The following is a 23,839-nucleotide window of genomic DNA, read 5'->3' on the forward strand; positions in this document are numbered from 1 at the left end:
AATAATAAATAAATTAAAAAAAAAGAGAAATATACATGAAATCTAGAATAAAAAAAAATTGATTATATCTATATATAAAAATTTTATTTGGTGGCAGGGGAGGTATGTTATGGAGAGGCCGTTTTATGGAGTAAATGAACTCGTGTCTGGGCCGACAAAAATCAAACCCAGGAATTGCGATGACCTGGATCTATGACGCAAATCATTTATGGGTCAGGCCGTTTTATGGAGTAAATGAACTCGTGTTCGGATCAACAAAAATGAACAATGAAAATCAGTCATGGGTCAAACCAAAAGCAAACGCGGGGCTGGTCAAAATATAGATCATTTACATCAATTGGTTTATGGGTTACCAGGTTGAGAAAGTCCATAAAAGTGAGATGGTAAACAAAACAAAAAGACAGATGACACAGACGACGAGGAACTGCTGCCGCGTTCGCAACCCACTTCTCTCCCACTGTCTTCCCCGCCGCCACATTGTGTGTATATAGAATATTTCGTAACAATAAACCAAGTCTGTTTTATAACAAGGTGTCTCGTTATTCATTGATAAATGAATCAGCTGTCATTTCAATTACTAGACGATTTCCAACAGACATATACGTAACAATATTATTGTGGGGCATAGATCGGATATTAGTAGAAGTAATTTATTCCGGTTAGCTTTTATAGATTGAGCGAGATCGTGGTTTGGTTTTTGTGGGGCTGGTTTTCTTTGAGGAATTTTTCCCATTTATTGTTTTTATCTGTTCGGATGTTTTTGTAGAGTCTTTGTTTTTTTTGGTTGTTGTTATCTGTTTTTATATAAGAACTCTTGTGTTCTCCATCTCCAATGTCTTAAAGCTAATTAGGGAATTTGTGGGTTTATTTGTACATTTTGTTTAGTTAGGTCTGGTTCTGGTTTGTTTTTTGGAATTTGTTTCTGGGTTGAATCATTTTTGGGTGTTGTAGTAGGCATTATTTGATTCATGTTGATTTCCTTTGGGGTCTTTTTTAGGATTTCAATTAGATCTTTGAGTTTCATTATTAATTTGTTGAAGGAATCTTGGTAGTGTGTTTGGTTTGGTTTTTGGGTGGTTTCCACATAGGTGATTGTTTTGGGACGATTTAAGCATAGGTGTTTGCTTTTTGGAGGGAATTTACAATTTTCCTTGCCTTTGGGAAGGAGATGTTTTCCTTGTATTTCACTTCCACAACTTCTTTTTCTTTTTTTAAAAATTTTGCAATTTTTCAATTTCAAACCTGCAAATTTCGATGTGCTGACGGTTATATCCCACAAGATTAGTGAATCTCTTGACAAAGGCTTCCTTTCTAGGGCAATTGCTCTTGACATATCAAAGGCCTTCGACAAGGTATGGCATAAGGGTCTACTTCACAAGATTTCCAGCTACGGTATAACTGGAAATGTTTTCTCAATCATTAAATCATTTCTCTCCGATAGGCTCATAAGAGTAGTGGTAGATGGACAAAAATCGGAGGCCTGCAATATAAATGCTGGAGTCCCTCAGGGGTCAATCCTGGGCCCAACTCTCTTCCTGATCTACATCAATGACCTCCCTAAACACATACTTAAATTATTCGTTGACATCTATGCTGATGACACGACCATCTACGGCAACACATCAAAGGCTGTAAATGACAAAGTTCTCTCTGATTCTCTCTCCTCTGATCTCGAGTGCGTGGTTCAGTGGGGGAAGATGTGGCTTGTTACCTTTAATGCATCCAAAATCAAACTCCTATCCTTACATCATCAACGCTCTGATCCCCAGCTGGCATCAATTGTGATGGATGGCTCTCGTCTGGGTGAGGCCCCGTGTTTTGACAAGCTTCTGAGTTTGACCTTTACTTCTGATCTGAAATGGAACACATACATCAAGTCTGTTGCCAAGGTCGCTGGAAAGATGGTGGGATCCTTCTACCGCTCCAGAAGATATCTCACTACTGATGCAATTCTCTATCTATATAAAAGCCAAGTATGTCCAAGGATGGAATACTGTTGCCATATCTGGGCAGGAGCTGCTAAAAACAGCCTATCCTGCCTTGACAGAGTACAAAATAGACTTCGTGGCTTAGTGGGGGATGCCCTTTTCTCTACCCTGCAACCTCTCTCCCACAGAAGAGACGTTGCGAGCCTGTCCTTGTTTTATCGTTATTTCCATGGCAGATGCTCGTCTGAACTCCAATCTCTGGTCCCCCCTCGCCAATCTTTCACGAAAAACACCCGTCTAGCTGAATCCACTGTGAAAAATTTCCCCCACTCTATATCTGTGCCTAAATCAAAACGTGGATTCCATGAACAAAGCTTCTTTCTTAGAACTGCACGCCTGTGGAACTCTGTTCCGTCTGCCTGCTTCCCTCCAGACTACGACTTGGATGTCTTCAAGTCCAATGTTAACAAATTCCTAATGAACCGCCCCCTTAAGTAAACACTTCAGCAAATCTCCTCACTAACGTAATGTACTTGCAATAACCCTTATCCCTGGGTGGCTTCCGGGCCTTGATAAGTGGTGATCACTGTGTAAAAAAAAAAGAAAAAAGTTTTAGAATAGGCTGGGTGGTTTTCATAACAGTTTGGACATTTTATTTCATTTGGGCATTCGTCCTCTGTATGATTTGGTTCCTTGCTGCTATATTTTCCACATGTTCTGTACCTCTACAGGTTACTTTATAATGCTCAAATTTGTGGCACTTAAAGCATCTTAGAGGTGCTGGAATACATGGTTCAACTTTTCCAATTATGTATCCGATTTTAATTTTCTGTGAGATTGTGGGGATATTAAAAGTCAGGATATACATATTTGTGGGTATGGTTTGGCCATTTCTTTTGATATTAATTCGGGTGTGGTCAATTACCACATGTTTTTAAGGCTGTTTTGATTTCGTCGGATGTTGCCAAGGTTAGTTCCTGGCTTCTTACGATGCCTTTTGAAGTGTTTAATTTTTCATGGGTTAATACCCTACATTGACAGGTGTGGAGTTTTTTCATTTTTAAGAGATTTTGAGCATGTTTATAACTATTTCGATTAGAAGATTACCATTTTTCATTTTCTTTTTTTTACCATTTTTGGCATGCATATTTGTGAAGTAACTTTTTCGATTAGGAATGGTGATAGTTCATTAATTGTTTTTCCTTCTAGGATTTCTATTACTAGGAATCTTGGTAAATTTTCCTTTTCTATAAATTTTTTCCTCTGATATGGATTCTAACTCACTGCCTTGCTTGGCCTAACGTTCACAGGAAACATGAGCTGGAACAATTATATTGAAAACATTGCCAGGGCCGCTGCAAAAAAGGTAGGCTCTCTTTACCGTGCTAGAAAACTACTGACACTGAAAGTATCCTGTATCTCTATAAGGCCACCATTCGCCCATGTATGGAGTATTGTTGTCATATCTGGGCTGGTGCATCTACTACTAGTCTCTCGCTCCTAGGCAAGGTTCAAAAGAGAGTCGCAAATCTGATAGGCCCTGAACTGGCATTTAAGCTTCAGCCTCTGTCCCATCGACGAAATGTTGCATCCCTCTGCTTGTTCTACAAGTATTTTAATGGTGAATGCTATGATGAACTGCAGACACTTGTGCCCCCACGACGCAGATACCCTCGACAAACCCGACAGGCAGCTAAATCCCACTCCCACACAGTAGAGATCCCTAGATGTAAAAGATCTTTCTACTCCAGTAGTTTCTTCCCCAGAACCGCTAGACTCTGGAATTCCATTCCAGGATCCTGCTTCCCTAACTGTACTGACATGCAGAAGTTCAAGTGCAACGTGAACCGACATCTTGCTGCCCAAATCCCTACATAGTGCCCCAGTAGTTGCTGACCCTGATAGTAGCCCCCTACACCTGTGTGGCAATGTGCCTTCTTTGGGGTGAAAATGTAATAAAAAAAAATAAATAAAAAAAGATACATCGGAGTGTGTGCATGTTTTTTTTTTTAATTTTTAGCATTATTGATTAATTTTCTGGGGTTTTTGAGTGGTTTTCCAATTTCCATATATATTTGATTATTTCATCTTTTTTGCTCCCCACCCTTCTCAGAGCCCAAATATAGGAGATGTTAGAGAAAACCCATTTGCCTTTTCATCCCAAGGATACAAAAAAGATATACTCAGTTGGTTGAGTTTGTGCCATCGCTTCCTGATTCCTCCTTTAGTTTCATTTTCCCAGTTTAATAGAAATAATGGGAACAGTTGTGTGGTTTTATCTCAGCAATTGATTGACCCCTGCCACCGCCTTCTAACACTTACTTGGTTTGCTTGTAAAGAGCAAGAAGTTATTATATTATCTTTATACTTTGTTTTTTTTTTTTTTGAGGGGGGTTGTAATCGACATTTGCCAGTGTAAGTGTTAGGGCTTAGCATGACTAGTCGATTGATCGGATTGCGCCTCTCCGACCTCCCGTCTAGTCGAGGTAAGGGCCAAAGTGATGTGTTGCAGGGTCACAATTTTTTTTTCCCAAGTCATGGACTGCTCAACCACGAGGATCCCGTCCCAACAGGTAGCCCCACTGAGGGACTTTTACTTTTACCCTCTGCAGGGGGGGGGGGCAGTCGGCGTATTTTGATGCCCCACTGACGGAGCATATTAACATCTGGTCAATTGAGAGGAAAAAAAGAAATTATGCTTCAAGTTATTTTTGAATATTTTAATTCATGGATTTTAATTTGGTTGTTTTTAATTACTTCCTTCATTAGTCATAAAGCTTGATTTGGTGTTCTTGTACTGGATTTTGTTTTCATTCTCGGCCCTGCAGAACATGAATGAGTTTTGCAAAAGGAAAGGGTTATAGTATTATTGGTTGGTATGTTTTAAGTTAGAAAGCCAGTAAGGAAGTGGGGGTGTAGAAAAAAGAGGGGGATGGAGGGGAAGGGGGCTGTTTTTGTTTTTGGTTTTGTAGAAATAGAATAAAAAACAAAAGAACATCAATGTAGGTGCATTTCGTCTCAGGAAGCCAATAGGCAGCCTGATCTGGTAGCACCAGTTAACCAATGTAAAGTGCTGATACAAACACGTTAATATAATAAAAATAAGTCATAAACATACTTACTTCCTACAAGCAATCTGAAATTCCATGCATTTTCATTGATACACTTTAGAGATTTTTGATTGTCAGTAACCTTCATTTCTTTGAAGTCAAGTACAGGCCTGGACTCATTACAATATGCATTCATTCGTGTTGTGTTTGGATGAATATATCCACATGTTCCTGGACAAGAGCATTTAGTTAAATATTTACCATTTAAAGTCCATGTTACCTGAGACTTTTTGCATATAAATGTCGCTGGGGAATTTTCATAATATATTTTTCCACGTAAAGCAATTATAGTTTCCTCCGTTAAATTCGGTTGCACTAAAAAAGAAACAAACAAAAATAATGATAAAACATGAAAAAAAAAAGATACGAATGAAATTTCACACCAACAATTTTTACTTCCCTTTAATTCACTTATTACCATAATAAAAACAAATAATAATAACTAGTGGGACCTGTAGAAATTCCACAGAGGCATTTTTCATATGTAATATATTGCTGCTAGGCATTCTGTGGGCGTTCAGCATGAATGAAGACACCATATTATTCTAGCCCTTTTGTTAAAACTGCATCGCTCCCGCACATGGGCTGATTATTTCATTACAAACACACCAATAAATTAACTCACATTTCATAATTTTGACCAACATTATCGCCCTCCCCTTACTAAAATAACAACTTTGATATATTTCCAGGGCTGATTATTTCATTGCAATCACACCAATCAATCAACTCACATTTCATCATTTTTCATAATTCTTGGACATGGTACTAATTTCGACAATCATTTTTCATAATTTAAACTCACATTGTCATCCCCCCTTACTAAAATAATAACTCTGATATATTGCCTGGGCTGATTCATCAATCAATTCCGGGTATTCTCATGTTCCACCTATCTTATCCAATCCCAGGTGACGCCGCATATTCTGCTAGTTTATATCTTCCACTTATCTCATTCGATCCTGAGCGACGCTGAGTATTCTGCTACCATATGTTTTTCACCCATCTCATTCAACACTGGGCTTGGTATTCTGCTAGTATATATTTACACATCTCATCCAATCCCGGGGCTGACTTCATGTCTGCCATCCCACTGTTAAAAATATACATGAAATAAAGAAATGTTTAAATCGTAAATTGTTTCAGCCATTTCCGGGAGTGACTTTATATCCCCAACCCACTGTTAAAAATATACATGAAATAATGTAATGTCTAAATCGTAAACTGTTTCAACCATTTCTGGGACTGACTTCATATCCCCCCACCCCACTTAAAAATATACTTGAAATAAAGTAATGTTTAAATCATAAACTGTTTCAGCAGCTTTTCAAAACACATAAAAACATTAACACAGTTAAGGATTAGGCAATCATTACTTCAACATGAATTTCTGGGTGTAGTATCTCAGCATTCCAGTGACTTTAATCCCCTCTTTTTTTTGGTGTCGATTAATGGAGAAGCAATCCTTTATTACTGATACAACTTTTATTTTTGTTACTGACTAGAGTGCCCCTTCTGGGGAGCTGGTTTTCCCCTTCAAATTTAAAACTGATCTCATGTCTAACTCTGCCCTCATGTGAAGGCAAGTAAACAACAACAAAAAAAAATAATAATCAGGAGGGACATTTTCCAGAGCATCTTATAATTAATCAGAATGGACATTTCCAGGGTATTTTATAATTAATCAGAAGGGACATTTCCAGGGCATTTTATAATTAATCAGAAGAGACATTTTCAGGGCATTTTGTATTTCAATCAGAAATTAGTTTTCTCAGTTACTTTTGTAATATTAAAACTTTGTTACATTAAATATAGTACCTATTTACAATGCCACCCCACATGACAGATTTAGACATCAGGGTCGTTTTTTTAACGTGGTGAAAAGGAACAAAAAAATTGTCTCAGTCGTGAAGGATTTCTCTTCCATTGAAAGAGAACAAGAAATTGAAATGTAGCATCTGAAAAAGAGATACTGCACTTTGATCTCATTTATATAATTTATTTCATGAAAAGAAAATTACAATTTAAAACTTTAATATAAAAATCAAAAAGTAAAAATCAAAAAACAAATTTAGGCATAAGGCCTTATAAGAAATTTGGCAGGGGGAGAGTATAGGGTCTTTATGACTCAAGTAACTTTATTTGGGACTATGAAGTATTACTCTTTACTGGCCACATTTACCACAATACCACATTCACTCTGTGGAATCTAATCTAACTAATAAAACCCCAGCATTTGAAAAGAAACATATATACAATTTTAGAATGTGTGTGTGTGTATATATATATATATATATATTTAAGTGTGTGTGTGTAAAAAGGCTCAAATTCATTCGGAAAATAAAAGTCTTTAATTTGCTGGAAAAAAATTTGTGGTGGGGAGTGGGGGGGGGGAACTAGAAGAAATGTTCATGATAAAATAGAAAAGTGCCTGGTGCAATGTTAGGATGGACCCTCCCTGTGCTAGTCTAGGTAGTTAGATCACCTACTATTTTCCAGGGCACCAAAAACAAGCAGGGAGATTCCTAGTAGGAATTGGGGTGAAAACATCTCAGGTGTGGGGAGGGAGAGATAAAACAACGATGGGGGTGGGGGTGGAAGGCGACCTCCGAGTAAGGGGTGACCGAGGGTAGAAAAAACAGAAAAGGTGGTGTCAGGGTAGGGTAGACTCGGAATTCTCTAATGCCAAAAAACAAAAAAGTCGCCAGGTAAGGGAAAATTCCGAGTTGGTAAGAAAGTCCCGGCCCGGCACCCAACTCCACTGGAAGCGGACTTCCTCTAACAACAACCCCATCTGCTTCCTAAGAGGATCCTTCACGGTACACCCCACTAAATCCTGATAAAGTCTGTTCCTAGACTGTTCAAGGACACTGGTTCCAGGCAAATCTCTAAGTGCGGCTAGGCATTCGGCATAGAATCTTTGTTCCTCCCTTGGCCTATGCCGGGCTTCCACCGAGGGGTCGGATATGAGATTGGAAAACGTGCTTCCAACTGCAGTGACCCATGGAACGTCCTCGTATAATGAACGGCTCAGAAGGCCAACCTCTTGGCGTGTTTGTGACACAAGAGATCAGGCAATCCCAAACCTCCCTCACTCGGATTTTGAATTAAGACCTCTCTGCAAACATAATGCTTACCCTCGTTTCACAAGAGTGAGTCGAGCTAATTCAGCATTTTGCAGGGAGGGGAAGTATAGGCAGACGGAAAAGGATGAACAGGAAGACGTATGTGGCACACGCCTCCGCCCAATCCTTCAAGGACAATTTCCTTCAAATCCACATCTGAACAGACGATTCAACCTTGGTCTCTACTTCCGACCAGTTTTTTTTTCAGCTGGAGACCTGGTCCAAACCATACACCAAGGATACAGACTGCCCCATCGGTTCAACTGAAGATGTCCAGAAGTGAATTTACTCCAGTCCAGGCACCCAACCGCAGACCCACCGCCTTGCTGCGATTGAAGACGGCCCCTATAACTTCTTCGTATCAAGTGAGCGCCTCGGTCACCGCTTGAAAATGTCCGTGGGGCAACACACTAACATGGTGATGTCATCAGCAAACGTGGAAACCCTGGCTCGTGTGCCTCCAGGGAGAGCTATCCCGCACAGGAATGGTGTAGCTGCCTCATCCCTTAACTTGCGAGGGAGGGGTTCCAACGCCAGGACGTACAAAAGAGGTAACAGCGAACAACCCTGACGCACCGACTGAGAGACGGCGAATGACTCCGACAGCTTACCGTTGATCTGCACTGCTACCGTCGGCCTATCATACAGAACAAAGATCCACTTTTGGAAGTCCGGATTAAAACCGGCGGCCTCTAGAACAGATCCCAGGAACCATATGGTCGACCCTAACGAAAGCCTTGGACTGATCTAAACTAATCAGCGTGGCTTTGGCGTTGTCTTCTGTTCCCTCTATGATCGAGCGGATCAAATGAAGATTATCCTGAATCGATCTCCCCTTCACAGCATAGCTCTGGTCTGGTTCGATCAAGTCAGTGATGACAACCTGCAACCGATTCGCAAGAACCTTGGTCAAAATCTTAAACTCTGTGTTTAGCAGAATCAAGGGCCTGAAATCATCTAAGTCCTCTTCCCTACCATGCCGTTGATCTTTCCTCAGCAATGTGATCACTCCCTTGGTCACCTACCCAGGGATGGAACCTTGGACAAACCAATGGTTGAACATATTCTTCAGAATAGGGACCAACATGCCTCAAGTAAAATTCATAGGATAGACCATCAAGCCCCGGGGACATGTTGCAGCCGACCTGCTTCAACACAGTAATGATCTCATGTTCCGTAACAAGACCATCACAGCTAGCTGTTCAAGCCACCATGAGGCAGGGTGAGTCGGCCAAATAGATGCCAAACTCTTTGACCCTGAGTCTATATAGTTGGGTGAAGCGTTCCGATAGATGCTCACGAAACCTCACAGATCTCCCACGTCGAAACGAGGGTGCACCCTTCCAGGTAATTCACTTTCCGAATGTACCCGTCCGAACTGCACCTTAGAGCAGCCTTATGCTCAACAGCGTCACTGTTAACAGCTTCGTTCAAGACTTTCATTAACCTAGCCCTAACTATCTGGCCCTCATACCACTCGCTAGCCAAGCGGTTGAGGTCACCCTTAGCTAGTGCTGAATGAAACACACCCTCCCTCCACTACCCGGGTCAGCCTATTCTCTATACACTTCTTGGTCTTAGCCTTATCTAGCATGAGGCGTTGGCTGTACTGGACCGAGAAGCATCTAATCTTAGCTTTGAGACCAACCCACCACTTGCTCCCTGTAATCGCACCCACTAATGCCAGCTGGATTAGATCTGTAACCTTCAACTGCTAATCCTCCAGCTCCAACAAGGTGCTGTTGAACTTCCAGTATCCAGCCAGTTTAGGCTTAAAGCTCAAGTTGAAACTGGCCATAACTAGTTTATGGTCCGAGTGTCCTAAATAGTGGAATGTGGGGCAAGATAGAAAGTCTACATTACCTCTTCTAATTAACATTTGACCCAAGTAAGTACTTGGATGGGAAGGCACACTAGCATGCCACGTCCACATCTCCCGCCCCGGGTGATCCAGACGAAATATGTTGACAAGGTCGCATGTCAGGCAGACTGCTATCACACCACACTGCCCTACTAGTCCCCCCAACCTTATCTATCTTGGTATCAAGGATGGCGTTCCAATCACCCATTAAAACTAACCTCTTGGGATCATCTAGAAAGCCCTCTAACCGTCGAAAGAAGGAAACTGTCTTCCCCACCAATTTTCGTGCATAAACTATGACAATCCGAAACGCACTGCTATTAACCATAACATAGATGACAATCGCCCACCTCTCCTCATCCGCGTGAACAACATTCACCGATGCTGACAGGGTGCGATTCACTAGCAAGGAGATTCCACGACTATAAGCATTGCCATATTCCGAGTAAACATCAAAATCGCTTACCAGCACCTGACAATCCCCGTCTGAAATGAAGTAGATCTCCTGGATAGCGACAATATCTACCTTAAGGGACACCAGATGTCTCAGCACATGCGAGGCTTTGCTTTGATATCCGAGGCCCCTCACATTAAATGTAGCCAAGTTTAAAGTCATGGTTACTCACCTAGGCAGTGTCACACACAGGACTGAAATCCTCGGGATGAGGATGTAGTAGGTTTGGCCGAGACTGCCAGTGAGCAGTCCGGACATAACTTGTCCGTCTCTGATCATTCCTTGTACGTCCAGTGGGAAAGTGAGTTTTATCGTCCTATAGAAGGAGGGGTGCATATAGACGGGGGTTCCATATCTATCAGCTTCACACCGGAGGTGGCATCTTGGGCTGCTTTCACCATTCTCCATAGGGCCTTTGTCTGGCCGCCTTTGTCTGCTCTGATGAAGGTTTTCAGCATTGGGGCGTCCGGAGAGTTCCTGGGATGCTGACCTTCTTCCCGTCAGCTGTTCCAAACTGGTTGAGCCTGACCAGCTGTGACCTCTGGTTGCCTTTGAGGTCTGGAAAGGGTTGTAGCGGGTTTGGCTTGTATATCTTTTCCCCAGAAGGAGTGGTAGTGTCCAAGTCCATTCCGTACCGACTGTGGGGAGGTTTTTGTCAACCTCCTGCTCTTTGCTGCTGGTTTTCGCCTTTATGTGTGGCAGAGAGCACTCCGAATTCTTGGCGGTGTTTCGTAGGGAGGATGTGTTTCATTCAGCCTGTTTGGGGCTTAGGGGCAAAGAATCTTTTGGTGGTGGAGCCTCTGGCTGGTTGATGTGTGATGCATCTTTGCGTGAGGGGCTGACTGATTTCTCCCTGATTTTTTTTTTCTTCTTTTTGGTCTTTTTCTGCTCTCGTCTTGCTTTGTTTCCAGCTATGGGAGCAGTGACCTCTTCCTCCTCTGTCTCTTCCTCTCTCTCCTCTTCTGTCTCTAAGTGTTTCCTTTTTCCTTATCTGGAGGTCTTTGGGCGACTCTGCTATGGAGGACTGTAGTTCCTCAACCAGTTTCTCTGTAACTTGTTTTTACAGTAGGTTGGTCAGGTATGGTGGCCTTTTTCCTCCCTCTCCTAGTTACCATAGCTCAGTCGTTGTTGGGGATTGGGGCCGGTGTTGGGGCCGTCTTGCTCTGCTCTTGTGGCTTGTCAGTTGCTGTAGGGGCACCTGTCTGTTTCCTTTTAGGGCAGTCTTTTGCCATGTGCCCCTGTTGCTGGCATTGCCAACAGTGGGGTCTTCTGCCATCCGCTATGATTGGTAATGAGCTCTCCTCGCATTTCAACACTGCTGGTATTTTGTTGAACCCGGATCTGTTGAGCCACATTTGGATCTTGTACTGGCCCGTCAGTATGTTCTTTTTACCTTTTACCAGGATAACTGCTTGAACGTCTCCATACTGACTGAGCACACCACTCAACTGCCTGGCTTCCATGAGGCAGAGGACATTCAGTATGGTGACGGTTGTGGTCATCTGGCTCATGTATTCTGGCTGGATCTTAATCTTCTTCCAGCGTATCTCTGACTTCTTGGCAATTTCTACTGCCTCAGTTTCGCTTGTAAGCAAAGCTTCTCCTGCATCTGTACTCAGCTGGGATTTTGAGCTCCAGGAGGAGATCCCCCATGATGTTTGCACCTATGCCAATGAGACTCTTCTTCTTCATCAGAGGTTACCATGGGGACTATTCCTTTCTTTAAGTTGTTAGCGGATTCTGGCCGGAGTTTGATGACATTGGCATCCATTAGTTCCTTATATGTGGAGTTGAATAGGTCTCTATAGTCCTGTGGGGTAAGTTGAGCCTGCGGACATCACTCTGTTTCTTCATTGTGGTTGCTTCCTTCTGTTTTGGCTGTTTCGAGGTGAGGGGTTTCCTCACTGGTACGAGTGTGGGCCAATCTGCAGCCTCGTCTTTCTCTGTGTTAGGTGTCTCCCCCTTGTTTTTATTTGGAGGCGATTGCTCTGCCCTGGGTGCTACCTGCTGTGGTCCACCACTTATGGAAGTTGCAGTTCCAGTTTCCATTGCCTGGGTGTTGTTGGATTTCGGACTTGGTGATGTTTCCTCTCCTGGATGGGTGGCTGGTTGAGGCATGGTCTCTTGGTGAGCGTTGGAGTGGGCTGGGTCTTTGGTAACCCCACCAAGGATCTTTAAAGATGCTAACGCTTTGTTAATTAGTGCTCTAGTCCTTCTGGCGACTCCATCCTCATTCTTTTCCTCTTTCTCCATGAGAGGATCGTCTTCTTAGGGAGGTGGAGTGCTACATCTGGGTGATGGTGTGGTGGATTGAAGAGCCGGGGGGTACCACTGACTGTATTTCACCCGCATTGTCCATTGTCTCCTCGTCCCTTGATTCTTCTTCTGCTGGGAGGTTGCCCTCATGGGGAGCTGGAGTAGCAGGATCGTCTTCGGCTGACAAGGATCGAGGTACGAGAGGTGCCACCGTGTGTGGTCCACCTGAAAAGAGCCTCGTTCCACGTTTCCTTTGCTCCCTCTGTCGGAGAGTGGCCCTCTTGGAGAGCAGTGGTCAGGCTTGGTTGCTTTCAGGGTGGTGGTTTCTCCAGGGTCGCAGCAGGCTGCGGCCCTACTCTCCCATCCTCTTCTTCTCCATAATGCGTGGGTTTTGCTCCCTCCATAGGGGAGCTCTTGAGGGGAGCGATCTTGCGCATCTGGGGTAGTATGCCCCTTCTGCCTGGCATCGTGGGATGGTTGTCCTGGCCGCTGACGCAGACCAAAGTGTAGTGGGGAGAAAAGAAAGAAATTGGGGAATGGAGGGGATAGGGTGGAATCAGAAGAGAGAAAGACTGTGTGACCTCCTCTTGCGGGGACGTCGGGGTTAACAGCTCAGATCCCCGTGAGAGGGAGAGTAGTGAAGGAAGATGAAGGAAAACCCTAACAGGAAGCGAAAAAGATACCCTAGTTATCAGCTCGGGAGAGCAGCGAAGGAAGACAAAGTGGTTGTCTAGCAGGTCAGAGTGCTTCTAGGGCGAATTAAGTGGGGAGAAATTAAACCATTTCAACCTCGAGAGGGGGAGAAAGAAACGAAGAAACCCAAAAAGTATAGTCCCTACCAGGTCGTGTCAACCAAAGAAAGTATTGTCAATCCCAAAAGACACCAAACTCTCAAAGAAGGGATCGGTTTTTGGGTCTAGACTACCACACAATGGCGTCGGTCCTGGGGGAGCAAAAAGGGTCCTGACTCCCCAAAAAGGAGGTCGGTCCCACTAACAAAAGTTAGTATGCCACGAAAGTGATGCAAGTAAGCACCTTAGCTTAACCTGGGGATCAAGTGGCAGATCCCTTCAAAAATCAAAAATGGGGTATGCTGAGAGAACAGTTACTACACTTTGATCTTAGCAAAAAGGCCAAGAAAAGCAAATCATTTTTATTAGCTTTGCCTTAAAAGCGACACCAACTTTTTTTTCCACTTTTAAGAGGTGACAAGGTTTATTTGGAATATTGCATTTTCCTTTTTTAGGGATGCACAGCATGATAACAGCCGAAGTGAATTACAATATTAATATAATAACGATAGTAGTCGTTGTTGCCTCGATCGACAAAATAAAAGACATAAGAGAGAAATTATTAAGTAAATAAATATATTAACAAAGAATTGTATATGTACAAAAAGCAGAAAAATATATTGTATCTGAGCTGTTGAAATAAATCTCAGTAATATTTTAGCAGGGGAAACAAAGTAAAAAATAAAACTACTGTAAAAGAAACAAACGAAAATCTTTCAAACTTTGTTTAATTAGTCTTTATTTGTTTACAGTAAAACTTAGCTATCAGTCATTGTGGTTTAATAATCAGTAGTAAATTGTAAAAGAGTGAAAAAGCAAAGCAAGCAAGAGATATGAAAAGCGGACTTTTTTCTTTTTTACAAAAGAATCACGACTTATCAAGGCCTGGAGGCCACTCGAAGATAAAGGTTAATGAGTGTGCAATAGTCAATGGGACTATCATAGTAATTGCTGGTAGTGGAAATTTGCTAAATTGGATTACTTAAGGCATTACCTCATCAAGAATTTGTTCACATTGGACTTGAAGACAACCATATTGTAGTCAGTTGGAAAGCAGAGAAATGGAACAAAGTACCACAGGGGTGCAGTTCTAAGAAAGAAGCTTTGTTCATGGAATCTACGTTTAGGTTTAGGCACAGATAAAGAGTGAGGGAAATTATTGATTCCCATGAAAATAATAATAAAGCAAAGACAGGCTCACAACATCTCTTCTGTGTTGCAGAACAGAGAAAAGGGCACCCCCAACTAAGCCATGAAGTCTATTTTGAATTCCATCAAGGCTTCTAACAGCTCCTGCCAAGATGTGGAAACAGTACTCCATCCTAGGACGTACTTGACTCTTATACAGGTAGAAAATTGCATCAGCAATGAGATATCTACTTGAGTGGTAGAATGATCCTACCATTTTTCCAGCGACCTTTGCAATAGATTTGATGTACATATTCCATTTCAGATCAGAAGTAAAGGTCAGACCCAGAAGCTTGTAAAAACATGGAGCCTCCCTAAGACGAGAGCCATTCATTTCAATTGATGCCACACAAGGGTCAAAGCATTGATGATGTGAAGATAGTAACCAGCCACCTTTTTCCCCATTGTACCACGTGCTCAAAATCAGAGATAACTTTGTCATTTATGGCCTTTATGTGCTGCCATAGATGGTAGGGTCATCAGCATAAATGTTTACAAATGATCTTAGGATGTGATTTGGGAGATCATGGATGTAGATCAGATCAGGAAGAGAGTTGGGCCCAGGATGGATCCCTGAGAGACTCCAACATTAATACTGTGAGCTTCTAATTTCTGCCGATCAACCACTACTCTTATGAACCTATCAGAAAGAAATGATTTAATTATTGCAAATACATTTCCAGCTATGGTATAGCTGGAGATCTTATGGAGTAAACCTGTATGCCATATCCTATCAAAGGCCTTTTATATGTGAAGAGCAATTGCCCTAGAAAGGTTGCCTCTGTTGAGATATTCACTAATCCTATGTGATATAACTGTAAGCATACCTGCTGTAGATCTAGCAGAATAGAAACCATATGGCATGTCACTAAGAAGTTTATTTTTGCTAAGTTGGTTGACTACATCTGTATTTAACACAAATTCCAACAACTTACTCATAATATACAAAAGACACTGGTCTTTACTGAGAGGGAGATGACCAATCACTTGAATTCTTAAATACAGGGCATACTGATGAGGTTTTCCAGGGTGTTTGGAACCAATTCTTCTTAAGACACTGCTAAAACAGTTTTGTAAATATGGGAGCTAGTTCTGATTGAAGCTTTTTTAGCACTATAATTGGAATGCCATCAAGACCAGTTGCTTTACTGGAATCAAGGTTTTTGTATGTTGCATAACCTGTTTTCTAGACACAGGAGGAAATACAGGGGTTTGGTGGCCCTGATTACATAGGGTAGAATTAGCTGCAAAATACTTGGTAAAGAGTTTGACTTTGTCCAATGCTGGCGAGATTACCTCAGGTCCATTGATGATGGTTGGGATAGAGACACACACTTCTGCTCAGGACCGTGTTTATTATTTCCCAAAACTGGTGGGAAACAAGCCGCTGCTCAGCTACTTTGGACTTGATGGACTGAGCATACAACTCTCGTGTTCTTTATTACTCTTTTACAGTGGTTTTTGGCAGTCCTGATGGAAGCAATGAAAAAAGTGATTTCTGTGCACAATGGCAGCAGTACATTCTGGAGAGAACCCCAGCTGGCTGTTAGGTTTTGCTGGAAGTTTTTGGAGGGTATATACCTACAATTAGCCATTCTGTCAGGTCTGATACTATAGAGGATACGTTCTTTTTAAACATGAAATGCAGCAGTATATCTGATATAAATGTATGGAAGCTATCCATATCAGCCATAGATAGAGAAGTACATTTTGTTATTATCTTAACTGAGACAACCGAGTGGTCAGAAGATCCTAGTGAAGACAGAACAGAAGCTGAACATAGCTCAGAGCAAGTTGTAAGAAAAAGGTCTAGGAGACTTGCATATTGACCGTCAGTGTCGGAATATGTACTGTAGGACAATGGGGCAGCATTCCATTTAGAGATAGTTCACAGGATATTGGATAAGTGAAAAATTAGGCAGTATTATAGAGAAGCTTATCGGCTGACCAGAAATGGTATCGTAAAACAAAACTACAGAACTATAAAAAAAAAAAAAAACAGTGACATTTAAATCTTGAGGAAATTGCCATATAGAGTTAAATATCTGTTGAGCAAGTTGGAGAGTGTAGGTTAAACCATCTGGAATCCACTGCACAACAAAATGAACAAAAGGTACAGACACATAAAAATATAGAGGTAGACGGTATACTAAGACATTTTCTTGATGGGAGATCCAGAAAACGATGGGGATAATGAACAACAGGAAGCCCAACAAGACACACTGCAAAGATCACAAAGAGATCCAAAAGATCGAGGGTAGGGAGTAAAAGAAAAAAAAAAGAACAGATACGAAAAGCAACATTCTTTCTTTTCTTTTGTTACTCTTTCCTTGAACTTGTATTTCATTACCCCCCGCTCTCTCTCTCTTTCTCTCTCTCTCTCTCTCTCTCTGGTTATCTGATTAATTAAAACCTCTTCAACTATTTAATTCGATTTTTTTTTTTTTTGGTAAACACAACCTTTTTTTGTTTTTAAAAAAAAAGAAAAGAAAAATTTTATTGTTTTTGAAAAAGAAATATGATGACAGAGAACAGCCATGGAAGAAATATGCAAATGTAGCAAAATAGAAAAAAAAAAATAAAAAGACCAACATCAGACGCCAGAGTGTCAAAAAAGAGTGACTCCTGACCGTGTACACAGACTTTAGTGTAGAATAGATGTATGGGTGTGATTTCTGTGCAGACAACTAAAAGCAATTTTTCCTTGTTTAGACACCTCATTAACTATAATGGATTGTTAACTATTTAACAGTATTAACAGTTTCCAAAGTTAAATTTGACATACCATCGTCAAAGTTCACTACACCAAATTCTACACCGTCTCTTGAGACAGACTTTTTATTCAAGCTGACAGCATCATATATATATATATATATATATATATATATATGAAAAATCTGGTTACTTCACAAGATCGCCAGCATATAATCAGAAGCAACAGCAATTCTTTTATTCTTTGTTCTTTTTTTTTTCTTGCTGCAAAAGACATTTAATCACAGTCATGACAATCAAGTCTCAAAATAAAAAAAAACTGTTAGACTTATCAGAGACTACTTTCCTCCTTTTCAGTGTTCCACTCCCTCCCCACTAACTTTCCCTCTTCTCAGTCTTTTTTACTTCTTTTTCTTCGTCGTTATTATTGTTTTCACATTAATCAATGACGAATTCTTAGTCTTATATGCCTAAATGTATATTGGTAGTACACATGATCTGAAACAGACCGTAAACAAGTCTTTTGTAAACTTAATATGGCAGACAAAGATGAGACAGTGTGGTCTTTTATAACTAAATAAGTCCATTACTCCGTAATTACAAGATCACAACATTTAAATTAAAGGGTAGCATTTATTCCTTCTCCAACGTTGGCTGTAACTAAATTAGTTCGAAAATCGTCAATAGCCATAGCTCTTTGATTTTATAAATTTAGTTCCAGACTGCAAATGTTTCAAGATAAACCATCAACAGAGACTGATTTTCAATAGATCAAATTTCAATTCAAATCAAATTTAATTGGCAAAAACATAGCATCGGGGAAGAAGCCATATAAGGAAATAAGTGTTATTTACATACAGTTTCAATTTTTGTCCAAAACTTCTTTAAATCTGGATATAGTAGTCATCATTGTAATCTTTTCTGGCAGGCTGTTCCACGTAACAGAAACATGAACAGAGAATACTACCTCTCTTTCTGTTGAGCAGAAAAGATAGTGGCACTTTTTTGAGAGATGGATTTACCAGAATCAAGCTTGCTTGCATCCTCTATTGCTCAAATGAAAATATATTTGTCAGAAGCTGCTTTTTGTAGGTAAAAATCCTGTCACCACCCTGGTTGCTAACTGTTGAACATTCTTCAGGTTTACAATATTTTTGTAGAGATCCGGGTTTGCTGTTCAAGAATGGGTCATATCACAGAGAATGTCATTTGTGCCTAATGTCATTTTTCAAACATTTCTGCTCCAGATATTTTTGCTGGCTGCTAAGATATAAACAATTATTTTACTCAAGATAAATCTTCACAAAACAGGCATCATGTTTTCTATTCCTGCTAGCACATAATGACCATAAGATGACAGTAGCAACCATTTTTGTGAACTAAATTCCTCTTCTGAAGATGGCTATTATATATGTGTAAGGGATGTTGCCATACTTATTAAGAACCTAGACACCAGCAAGAAAATTAACAACATTCCAGTCATAGTGCTTAAGAAGCTGCAACCAAAACAAGGTCATATTCTTACAAAGCTGTTCAATTATTGTTTAAAGGAGAAATGCTTCTCATCACCTTGGAAAACTTCATCAGTCTGATCAATATTCAAAATTACTGGAAATCAGTCTTCTGCATGTCAGTTCAGACCAACCAGTATCTTTTGCACCATGAGAAAGTTGCTTAAATAAGTGATAAATCAAAAGATTGTCAATCTCCTCAGAAAAAATCCTACTCAGTGACAAGCAATATGGATTTCGTCCTACAAGATCAACTGCTGATGTGCTGACTATTATTACACAGAGATCAGTGAATCTACAGACAGAGGTTTAATCTCTAGAGTAATAGCTTTTGATATGGTTTGACACGCTAGTTAGGTATGGAATATCTGAACATTTCTTTTCAACCATCAAACTCTTTCTCTCTGATAGGTTTATAAAAGTAGTCGTATGAATATTGGCGTATCTCAGAAATCTCCCAAATCACATTTTAAGTTTATTCGTTAACATTTTTGCAGATGACACAACCATCTATGGCAACACTTCGAAGAGCATTAATGATCAAGATCTTACTGATTCTATCTCTTCCAACATGGAGTACATGGAGCAATGGGGAAAAATGTGGGCAGTTACTTTTAATATGTTTCAGACAAAGCTAGTCTCTTTTCACCATCAATGCTCTGATCCTCACTTTGTCTGAATTGAAATGAATGGTTCTCTCCTTGATACATTTCTTTACTCCAGATCTAAAATGGAAGTTTTACATCAAATCTGTTGCCAAGGTAGCTAGAAAAAATGTTTGGGCCATTTTATTGCTCCAAAAATATCTCACTCCTGATAGAATTCTCTACTTGTATAAGAGTGAAAGGGGGCAAGAGAAACTGCTCAGAGCATCACTTTCCGGTCTTGACAGAGTACAAAACTGACTTTGAACTCTAGTGGACAATATCCTCTTCTCTCTACTACCTATTTCCCACAGAAGAGACATTGTTCATCTTTCTCTATCGTTATTCTCTTGTGTTCCCCTATGAAACATTCACAACACCAGCAAGAGTCCTCGACTTTTGTCAAGAAAAAAAATTACTAGCATTGACGAAAACTTGTGCATTATGTGGGCACAGATGCAATATTATTATAAGAGGAAAGGTAAAAAAAAATATATATATATGGCAAAAAAAAAAAAAAAATGATATTGTTATAACATTTTTCTTTACAGTTAATAAAACTTAAAATTTAAGGTAGGTTTTCCTTTTTTGTTATGCTTTTCTCAGCGACACTTGGCTTAACTTCCTCGGCGACGCTTGGCTTACTCCGGCTGTTGACGTCATGTTCTGGGGAAAGCCAGGCAGACTGAGTTACGTCTGGATTACTCTCTGCATGAGTACCATGTATTCTTCTAGAAAAAGCATTACGACTTAACATGAACTCAACAGTCTTTGAGCGACTTCTCCAGTTTTACTCATATCACATTCTGCTAAGAGGTCTCTCTTTCTGTCTCTCTTTCTCTCTCTTGCAATTGAAAACAAATCCCTGTCCTGAGAGTAAACGTTTTCTCAACTAAAATTGAGCAAGGAATCCAATGATAAAAATCTGAATCAGAAATGAATGTTATCATAATAATCTTGTGGGTGACGGACATCCATGAACAGTAAAGATAGCATTCTATTTTATTTTTTTTAACTAGAAAGCTATAAATTATAAAACTAATAAAAATAATAATCATGTTAATATAATATAGTTGGAAGTATAAATACATTGTCATTTATTCAGTTGTCATTTGTTCACAGAAGGGGAAGGAAATGACAGATAATATAGAGTATTTCAGTATTTTAACTAGTAATACTTGTTCAGAATTTGGTATTCAGTGACATTTATATTAACTAATGAAAATATTTCCTGATTATTAATTTTTGAAATTAATTATTAAAGGATTTATCACTCTTTACATATGATTAGAATTGGATTGGATTTCAACAAAAAATAAGTCTTTTAGTTATAAACGATGATGATATTCGTCCATTGTTTGTGAAGATGACCACTGTGATCATGTACTATCAATCCAGAAATGGCTCATCAGTCCATCAAATGGTGAAAAACTTACATTGCCCTAACAGGCATCCTTTTTACACATGTTCGTATGGAGTATGTGGAAATAATAGAAATTGACAGCATTGTTTTCTTAATTTCATTGTTCTCTCAGCTTCCAAAAACATATACAGCTCACCTTCCTCAAACACAAACTCTCCTGTTCTTCAAACGGCTTGCTTATACACAGCCCAAAATTTGCGTTAGATCCAGTTACTGCATGGAAGGAATTCATGGTCTGAAAATTACATCCCGGGGAAACGGTGGATGTGTATCTGGCTGAGCTAAAAAAGCTATCGATCCTGTTTGGAGGGATGTCAGACAAAGGCTTGGTGTGCGCCTTTGTTGCAGGATTACCTAAAAGTGTGGAATATCTGCTCCGTGCCTCATCCCAAGTGGACGAGATGGACATATCGGAAGTATTGGCGTGGGCACGAGCAATACTAAAGAAAAGCCCTAACACTATAGACCAAGCGGCAGCTGTACAACCATCACAGGTTGGATTGCAGGACCTGGGCGCAGCTACAACCTGCTATAAGTGTGGAGGACCAAACCATTTGGCCCGTGATTGTCTTTCGTCACGTCAACCAACTAGGAAACTTGACGGGCCGCAGTGCTACAAGTGCAAAAAACGCGGACACCTGGCCTGCACCTGTCCGGGAAACGGGCAAGGGCAAGAAGCTACAGCGCCAGTCTTTTCCCCAGATCGTCATTGAGCAGGGCGCTACCCACTGTAAAAATACACATTAATGGAAGCGAGTGCCTCGCGCTTGTGGACACTGGGTGCACCCAGACTCTCGTAAGCAAGATATGCTGTGCCACTTGGAAAGCAGAGAGAATTCCGGTACTAACTGTAAGCAGAGGTTCACTAGCCTATTTTGGGGTGAGCATTATCCGCGCAAGCATCAACGACGGGCCTGTAGTAGCCGTGCGAGCCCTGGTTGTGGAGGGAGAGCTTCTCGGGTATGACCTACTCCTGGGTATGGACTTAATTACACAACTGGGTGGAATTACTGTGGACAGAACCGGCAAGGTACAGTTCTCCCGATGTGAGGAACATGTTTGTGCTGCCATAACTCTCGACGAGCCTGACTTTCATGCAGAGTATGATAGAAACACCAATGCATGGACGGCGTCTTGGAAGTGGTCAAACGATCAGCCATCAATATCCTTGCGGAACCGGTTATCGGAATATCCCCCACCCATGTGGCTAAGGGAACAGTATGAAGAAGAACTGCAAACGTGGATCGACAATGGCTGGCTTCTTCCATACCCAGAGGATGAGCTTGGCCCCCCGCGAGGGCTGATTCCCTTGATGGCCGTCGTACAAGAGACCAAACAAAAGGTCTGCCCCGTCCTAGTCTACCGTGAGCTCAATGAGCATGTCGACCCATATACGGCAAGGGCTGATATGTGTGCACTCAAATTAAGGGAATGGCGACAGCAGGGATCGATCGTGGCAACTCTGGACCTACGCAGGGCCTATCTGCAAATACGCATTGAGAAGAAATTGTGGCCATTTCAGACTGTGGAAATTGGAGGAACCCGATATTGTCTAACCAGGCTAGTGTTCTGTCTAAATGTGGCACCAGGCATTATGACAGCAATCATGCATGCTATCCGGCAGCAAGATGAGGCAGTGCAACAGGCAACATCCTCATACATCGATGATATATTCGTCAATGAGAGCCTCATGTCAGCGCAATCGGTTAGAATGCACTTTGAGAGCTTTGGACTGACATGTAAGGAACCAGAGCGTCTGTGCGATGGAGCAAAAGTTCTCGGCCTGCACGTGTGCAATAGCAAGGAGTGACTTTGCTGGAGAAGAGGAAGTCGCGTCCCCAAGGTCCCATCAAACATCACTCAACGAACAGTGTTTTCGCTTTGTGGAAAGATGGTAGGCCATTTCCCTGTGTGCGGTTGGCTCAGGGTGGCCGTGGCGGCCATAAAAAGACATGCAACAGCCGTGTCGTCGGGATGGGACAATGCAGTACACGATGTCACCCTAAGGAACATACTGACAGAGACTGTGTCCAGGGTGACCAGTGATGACCCCGTTCAGGGAAAGTGGTGCGTCAGCGGGAATGAGTTCACGGTCTGGGTGGATGCTAGTTCACTGGCCCTTGGAGTTGCCCTGGCAGTTAATGATTCCATTATTGAAGATGCCTGTTGGCTTCGGCCAGAGAATGATTCGAGGCACATAAACCTGGCCGAACTTGATGCCACATTGAAGGGCGTTAACTTGGCGCTTCAATGGCAAGCCAAGGTTCTACATATCATGACTGACTCGGCATGCATTCATCGGTGGATAACCCATGCATTAAGTGGAAGAGCACGGCTGACGACACGAGCATCGAGTGAGATGTTAATTCAAAGACGGCTTGCCACCTTTGTCGACACCATCACAGAGTATGACCTGACTGTGGATGTAGTGTTGATCAGGTCTGCGTTCAACAGAGCAAATGCTCTGACAAGAGTCCCTCAATGATGGCTTCTGGCTGGTGCTCGGAGAGATTCTGATAATCTGCAAAACACATGTGCAGCAGTTGTGTTTAATGTGGATGCAGCACGCATCATGGACATTCATTGACAGTGTGGACATCCTGGCATCAAGCGAACACTGTACTTTGTCAAGATGATTGATCCAGGAGTAGAAAAAAAGATATCTGAAGAGTGGTGGAAAGTTGCGAGGCCTGCCAATCCATCGACCCAGCTCCAGCACGATGGAAGAAAGGAGAGTTGGGAGTGAGTGGTAAGTAGCAGAGAGTGGGCATGGACATCACATACTATGGTGGCAACAACTTCCTTACCCTCATCGATTGTGGGCCTACACATTTCG

General features: G+C 41.4%; 1 protein-coding gene across 4 annotated transcripts in view; it reads right to left on the reverse strand.

Moving 5' to 3' along the window:
• The window catches only part of LOC145248869 (uncharacterized), a 402,247-nt gene that overhangs the window by 274,224 nt on the left and 104,184 nt on the right, over positions 1 to 23,839 (reverse strand). For 3 of the 4 annotated variants that reach the window (XM_080110617.1, XM_080110619.1, XM_080110618.1), the window contains exon 3: positions 5,051 to 5,353. In XM_080110617.1, coding sequence (XP_079966743.1) covers positions 5,051 to 5,353 — 303 coding nt within the window. Of the gene's footprint in view, positions 1 to 5,046; positions 5,354 to 23,839 lie in introns of all 4 variants that reach the window. The other variant, XM_080110620.1, reaches the window with a different exon arrangement.

The sequence above is a fragment of the Euprymna scolopes genome, chromosome 27 (genome assembly GCF_053919585.1).
Source record: "Euprymna scolopes isolate OS-2025 chromosome 27, ASM5391958v1, whole genome shotgun sequence".
NCBI classification, from domain to species: Eukaryota; Metazoa; Mollusca; class Cephalopoda; order Sepiida; family Sepiolidae; genus Euprymna; species Euprymna scolopes.